The sequence below is a fragment of the Parasteatoda tepidariorum genome, chromosome 5 (assembly GCF_982258835.1).
Source record: "Parasteatoda tepidariorum strain Cologne lab strain chromosome 5, Ptep-v5.0, whole genome shotgun sequence".
In the NCBI taxonomy this organism is placed as follows: domain Eukaryota; kingdom Metazoa; phylum Arthropoda; class Arachnida; order Araneae; family Theridiidae; genus Parasteatoda; species Parasteatoda tepidariorum.
The window spans coordinates 90,513,725-90,521,609 of NC_141759.1; the positions used below are offsets into that span (position 1 = coordinate 90,513,725).

Sequence of the window (7,885 nt, forward strand, 5' to 3'; positions counted from 1 at the left end):
TTGCCATACACTTGGAATACAACTTTTAGTTTCCGTTTCTTATCATTTAATTTTATAAACATAACGAAAACTGGATACTTTATCCATAAAAGCTGAAAAAAGTATTCATTTTAAGTGAGTAAATCTTTTTTATTTTGTTTGTTCTAATAATAAGCCCGTAATTCACATCGAAGTGTAGTCGAGAATAATCTTGATCGTAACCGTGGTAATTAAGTTTACAGTCAAATAATTTTATTTAACTGTTTTCGTAACCATAAATTGTCGCGGATTTTAATAACGGTGTTTACTTTTCTTTTATGTTGATCAGTACTGAAATCTAAACGGCAAAATTTTATTTAAACTAATTGCGACGTTTATGTAATATGGCCTCTCGTTTTAATAGTTCATCAAACGAGTTTGTTGAAAAATTAGTGAGCCATATTCTGAAGAAACCTCCTGAATCTGTCAAACGTGAGACCATACATGCATCGGAACTTTTAAGTTGCTCTCTGAATAATCACGATATTGATGAATCTTCAGTATCTGACAAAATTAAAAAAAAATTTATGATCGAAAATAAAATTGAAAATGCTTTAAAATTTGAAAAGCTACATCACAGTATACGAAAAAGTAAAATTTTAAAAAATAGGGAGAATGTCCTCAATTTTTTATATTGTTTGTACGGTTCTGATCAAGAAAAGACCAAGTCGGAGAATAATATCTCAAAACCTGGTCTTACAGACTTCGATTTGGGACTGAACCCACGTGATTTGGTAAAAAGAATCAACAGACCTCATTCATACACTCCAGATTTAAATGATTATTTTAAAAATCACAATACAGATAACTTAATGTCAGATCTTCTATTTCATCCGTGTGCCAATAAGTCTAACTTTAAACCACAAACTGATATGTCACATACTAGAGTTGCGTCATTATTCTCCAATTTGGAGAAACAAAGTTCTCTTCATAATATTGGGAAGCCAGATCCGTCGATAGAAAGAGCTTTGACAGCTAGATCTGATGACTCAAATTTAGGATCTCTTGCTTGTAGCTTGTCTAATTTAAAACCGTTGCTGCATGATGTTTTGTATGCAATGCAAGGGTTGAGAGGAGAAATAATTCATTGGGAACCGGAAAAGAAAGATTTTCGGGTAACTTTCAAGGAAGACTTTCCAAATCCGGTTAAGCGGATCACTTTGAGATTTTTGGAGCTGGGGTGGATGTATTGCCAGGTTGACGATTATTGTAAACATCCTAATAATGAAAAATCATCTGGTCTAATTTCTCAAAGTTTTGTCGCAGCATTGAAGTCCAAGTTGGTTGAGTATTACAAACTAATAGCTGAACTTGAATCCTTGCTAACTCAAGAAGTTGCTTTAAATCAAACTTACACTAACTCCAACAGCTTAACTTTGCATAGATTATCAGTGTGGATATTTGAACCTCATACACAGCTTAAAATTCTTACATCTGTCGTGGAAGCATGTAGAAAGAAAAAGGGAGGCGAATTAGCCTCCGTTTTATATTCTCATTTACAGCATGGGGATCAATTCGTACGATCTCTTATACAGAATTTACTGTGTGATGTAACTCGACCATTATTTAAGATGTTAAGTAATTGGATATATTGCGGAGAATTAGAAGACACTTTTGGTGAGTTTTTTGTGGCAGCTAATGTTGCAGTACCAGATGCAAATCTATGGCAGGATAAATATTATCTGAACAAAGCCATGATTCCATCTTTTATTACAATGGATCAAGCTAGAAAGATCCTCTCTACCGGAAAAGCAATTAACTTTTTACATCAAGTGTGCCAAGATAATACTTTCGTCAGAGATGAAAATCGAAAAATCAAGGCTCTGGAACTTCTGAGTACGGAATCTTTGTTCTCTCAGGAGAAAGACGCAAATTTTGAAAACATTTTGGAGAAGAATTACGTTAAAACCAGTAAAACCGTTCTTCAGGTATTGCACGATAAATACGACTTGATGGATCATTTGCTCGCTATGAGAAACTACTTTCTGCTAGGACAAGGTGATTTTATTAGACATCTAATGGATCTTTTAGACAATGATCTCGCTAAACCAGGAAAAAATTTGTATATTCATAACTTAACTGGAATATTAGAAAGCGCCATTCGTGCTACTAACGCCCAGTTTCATAATCCGGAAGTGCTTCAACGTCTGGATGTGAGGTTGCTGAAAGTCGATGTCGGTGATGTGGGTTGGGATGTATTTTGCCTCGATTACCATGTTGATGGTCCTATCGGTACGGTTTTTACCGCCAACTCAATGAATTCATATCATAGGTTGTTTAATACTCTCTGGAGAGCTAAAAGAATGGAATATATTCTTAGCAAAATATCTCACTCACGCTCTTCCTATCTTAAGTGCCAAGCTCGAGTACCTGAAATAACTCCGGTATTGTATCAGTGCCATATTATTCTATCGCAAATGGTGCATTTTGTGCAACAAATGCAATATTACATGGCATTTGAAGTAATGGAGTGCTGCTGGGCCGATTTATTGTTGAAGATATCATCAGCTCAAGATTTAGACCAGGTTATAGCCGCTCACGAAAATTTTCTCGATATGTTGCTATCTCGGGCGCTCCTCGATGAGGACTCCTTCATCCTCAGGACTCAGTTGAAGTCTATTTATGATCAAATTATTGCTTTTGATCAAATTCAAGAAAAGTTTTGGGATAAAGTGAATTTAGTTATTCAAAAGTTGAATGAAATGGATGAATTAGTTCAAATGAAAACTTCTAAAGATGAATGGGGTATTACTGAAAAACAAAAAAAAGAATATACCGAACCCCTTCATGCATTGATCGAGCGTATTCCTGATACCAAAAGGCAGTTGAAAATTTTATCTAGCAAATACGAGGAGTTTGTACAGAAATTTTTGATCATGCTGAACGACCAAGACGATCCGAATCTTCGGTTTTTGAGCTTTAGGCTGGATTTTAATGAACACTTCAAACGCAAAAACAGGCGGCTGCAGTCTTCCTTAACCTACCAAAATCGCAGAAAATCTATAAAATAATGTCCTTTTTTTTTGTAGTTTTGTAAAAACATGTTCATTTTCTTTCAGGCATTCTATTAACTGTTGTGCAATTAAACCGCAATTGGTGTTAGTTAAATGTGTACAGATATGAATTATTTTCTTTGAAATTTTGTAAATATGTAAAATAAGTTAAGTAGCAATCTTTTTTATTTGCTTCCGCTTTATATGTATAGCATTGTAAAATGTCTACTTACTACAAAATTGTATATTCACTGTAACAAGTTGTATCACAGACTTGGAGTGTTAATTGCATTTACTAAAATATTTGTTACGTATTTATATTAAAATATTTATCCTTGTGTAATATATGTCATGTATATTTGTAAGATATGTATTTCATGCTATTTGCAAAACTAGTTCTTTTAGTTTAAAATGTTTACTAAACATCAATACCTTTTTTTAGAATGTTTACTTTTAATGATTTGATTGATTGTTGTTTTTAAAAGAAAATTGTTTGTCCTTTTTATAATAATTATGTAGTGTGATTAATTAAGTTCTGTTATATTAAGAAAATATTGTATTGTTTAATTGTCCTTTTAACGTTAGTGTTACACTAGTTTCTTGAGTTATTTGAAGTAGAAATGCTTCTTTCATGTAAAAAAATTTATACTTCATTGCAAATCTAGTTGTTGGAGAGTTAATATAGTTTATGCATTTAATTGTTATCTGAAAGATGTTGACAAATAAAAATTAATTATTGATAATTAAAACAAAAGACTTAGCTTAAAATATCTTATACAACATTAATAATTATGATATTTAAATTACAAGTTTAATAATACAAAAAGCACTACATATTCTGCCAGATTCTACATTTGAATTGAAAAAAAAAATTAGTTTAAATTTTTTTTTTTGAATTTAAATTTTTTTATAATTTCTTTGCTTTAAAAATGTGAATTTGTATTTAATTGAATGAAAATAAAGGATGCACAGTCTTGTAGTTGATGTAATTTCTATTTATTTATTTTATTTGTATGCTCTTATGTCTCCAGAACAGCTTATGCAGTTCATTTTATATGGTTTGCAAACTAAGTTCTGAGCTTGCTCTTAACCATTTTATCTTTTGTTGGATACATCAGCTTTTATTCCTCTAAAAGCTGGGCTATCTGGAATACATAACAGGAAAGTTCATGTAACCTGAATTTTCTGAAATTTATTAATTTTTTTCTTCTAAAGACTAATTGAAATGCAAAGTAAAATACAGATAAATTCTTGATAAATACCCCATCTCCTTTAACTTCACTAAATTAAAATTAAGTATTAATCTACCACTCGTTTTTTTTTATTTTTATCTTTATTAATTAATGTAACAACCATTTTAATTTTTCTAAATATATTTATATATCATGGTGCGTTGTGTTTTTAAAAAGTGCTTAATTTTCCCTTTTTGAAAATGAGATTTTTTTCTTTACCATGTCGATTTTTACCACGTATTATGCAAAAGCATGCTTTTCACATTGTTCTATTCAACGTTTTCACAATTCATTAAACCACAATCTGTTTTGGCGTTCCGCCGGTTCATAGTGTATGAAAGCGCCAATAATTTTACATGTTTGATAAAATACTTGTATTTTGCTTGTTCCTAGACTGAGCTGGGTTCGGTGAGATTAGTGCACTCACATGTGCAACTCTGCTGCATTTTGCAAGATTATTCTCAAATTCAGGCTTCATTTTCCGCCCTATGATATCGAACCGAAGTCTTTGAAAATTATTTAGCATTTTGTTAATGTATATAGTGCTTAAAAATATTTTGTGAGTGCTTAAAAGGTACTTATTTCTTGTTGAAAGATGTGGCTATGCACCCTGTGTATTTATTTTTTTCCTGAAAATTAGGTAATAGTAAGAATGTAGGTTTTTGGTGTTTTAGTCTTCAGAATTTGCAGACTCCCTTACATTCTGATTAGACAAATTTTTAGTGTACTATATTTTAATTTTATTAGAAGCTTTTCTGACGCCCGGTGGCTGAGCGGTCGTGGCACAGGTCCCTGGTTCGATCCTCGGGCCGGGCAAGGTTCAGCCAGCCTTTCATCCCTTCAGTGGGTCGATAAATGAGTACCAAGCATGCTTGGGAACTAAACACTGGGGGTTCCGCGTTCGACTGACCACCTGACTGGGACATCTGCTCCTGCACCCCAGAGCCCAAGGTCAAGAAAACTGAGATGGGCACAGTAGGCCTTGGCCCTCTATGGGCTGTCGCGCCACTGAGTTTAGAGTTTTTTAGAAGCTTTTCTAGTTGTGTATTGCTTACATATATTTTTTGGTAAATAATTTCATCTTTCACCTATCTTGTCTTCAGTGGGAAGGGTAATCAACTAAGTAGCAATTAATCAAGATACTGGATTTGTAGATTGAACGGAAGTATAGTTTGTCTAAGCTAAGAACACCTCCTGCCACAAAGTCTTAGGCCACCTGGTGCTATGGAAACAAGAATGGCACATTTTAGGGAGGGTACCTTCACTCTAGGACAATCACAATAGACCGAAGAAAGAGATTCCTTTTCTCTCGCCATCCCACTCCAAAACAGTGACCCCGCACATAGCAATAGCTTGTCATAGCGACTCGAGCAATAGTCATACCTTTTACCATAGTCACTGCCACAGGTCCAGATGAATATCTGGGGGAGTTCTTATTTTAGACAAACTATAAGATGGTTGTTCATTTTCAAATCTAGGTGTACAATGCAAAAAATCCTAATTCGACTGCAGATAGTTTTTGTTAAACTATTATGTGTCTCAAACAAAAGAAACTTTCGACTTTGTCATGAGATAACTGAAAAAAAAAATAATTCTCTTATTTAATGGCTTCATTACTATTCAGTGGTTACCAAATATTCAATAATATTGCTTAGTTTCTCCTTTTTTTTGGGAGGGGTAAAGTTCAGTTTGTACCACCATGTGATTTTGTTCTGCAGAGTATGAAATGTTTTAAGTTTATAGCTGATGTCTACTTCTATGATATTAAATTATAGGTTTAATCCCATACTGTAGCATGCTATTAATTATGACTCAGTTACAGATAAATATAATCCATTTTGAAAAAAATATTTTACCCATCTCGAGTTTATTTCAAATTTAAATTTCTATACTAGCTTATATATTTTTCTAGCTCAAAACATGTAAGTGGGAAGAGTAGGATAAAAAAAAATTATTTTTTATAATTTAAATGAAAGTAATCAATTAGACATGTTTTTCTTTTTTTTTACTGAAAATAAATTCTAAAAGTGACACTAAAAAAAAGTTCTGATTTATAGATAAATAATTACAAGCTGTTCTGTGTAGCGTACTAGGAATGAAGCTTAACTGGTGCTTGGTACTCATGACAATCTCCATTTCCATCATACTCAGGTTGGTTTAAAATGAAAGACTTCGGATGTTAAGGAGAATAGGTCAATTCGACAGAGGAGTCTATATTATCACGTTTAAATTAAATTATTATTCTCATTAAATTACATATTTTCCCATTACATATTTAATTTTTCACAAAACAATCAAATTTATAGCACTTATTCCCTGCAGCAAAAACCCTACTGCAGCAGCAGCAGCAGAAGGCGTTTCAGATTATTACAGACTCGGGGGTGTGTAGGGTTTTTAAAAAGTGTTCATTTTTGATTTACATTTTATAAAGGCCCCTAAAGATGCTTTTTTTTATTCAGGGTTTGTAAAAAATGCTTTATGTTCTATCTTTTAAAAAGAGATTTTTTCTTTGCCGTGTAGATTGTCGTTCTAAATTACAAAAAATACATGATTTTCACAATTTTCTCTGCAATACTTATTAGAAACTAGTTATTTTATCATGATTATGTGAAGTTTGTGAAATTTTTTTTGAATTTTATTGATTTTATGTTCATAAATTAACTTTCATCAATAGAAAAAAATATTTTTTGTCACTGCACAGATCCTAATAAGGATTTTTTTTTTTTGGAAAGTGTTTAAAAATATTTTTTGAGTACTTAAAAGGTGCTTTTTTTGTTGAAAAATCTGGCTACGCAGCCTGAGACTGCAGATAGTTTTTCATATAAGTTTTGATTTTAAAAAGAAAACAAACAAATGGCGGGGAATTACTGAAATTTTCTTTTAAAACACCGTAAAAAACAAAAAGATATTTCTTTTTCTGTTACTTGATCATAGGCTTAAGTGTAAAAATAGTGCTGCAGATTCACTCCATTAATTTTGGAACCGGGCTCTTACTTTTGATGTAATCCTCCCACTCTGTAGTTTTTTTAAAATTCAAAATAAATAATTATTTTGCATTGAATTAGATTATTTAGTTTTCCTCAAAACAACTGATCAGTTGAGAAATATTAGTTGATCAAATTTTATTAATTTTAACATTTAATTTAATCCTATCAAAAAAGGTTATTTTTTTGGTTTACTTGTTAAGAGTAATAGGATAAAACTGTGACCCTTTATAGAAGAAAAAATCTTCCATACTTTTTCTTGAACGCCCTAAAATAGCCTCTTGGCTAAATTATTCTCTATACATTTTCTTTTCTAAGGAAATGCTGGCAAGATAGTAATTTCAGTATATTAATCTTAAGTAAAACATAATTTTTTCTATACAAGAAATGTCATTTAATAAGTCAAATATTTCTCATTCTGCTCAATCGCCATCTTTATGGTCACTTAGTGTTCCCGTGCTTATAGTAGAACTTCTGGTTCTTATCAGTTCAAAAGTTAACCAAATCTGTTTTGAGGTTATTGTTATTACTGGGGTTCATGCCAGCAATTGAAATTTAGTTGTACAATAAGACTACATGCCTTCCAAGTCTCCTGTTTTTTTAACAAAGACTCTTGTATTTTACGACTATCTCCTGTTCATCTGTTTATTCTCAATTT

The 7,885-nt window shown here is 31.9% G+C and overlaps 1 protein-coding gene across 1 annotated transcript; it reads left to right on the plus strand.

The window, feature by feature from the left end:
* Positions 1-235: 235 nt before the first annotated feature.
* LOC107457438 (gamma-tubulin complex component 3 homolog) lies at positions 236-3,990 on the plus strand. Its single transcript, XM_016075597.5, has one exon. It carries the CDS (start codon positions 363-365, stop codon positions 3,027-3,029), a length of 2,667 nt encoding a protein of 888 aa, XP_015931083.3. The 5' UTR covers positions 236-362; the 3' UTR covers positions 3,030-3,990.
* Positions 3,991-7,885: the final 3,895 nt, after the last annotated feature.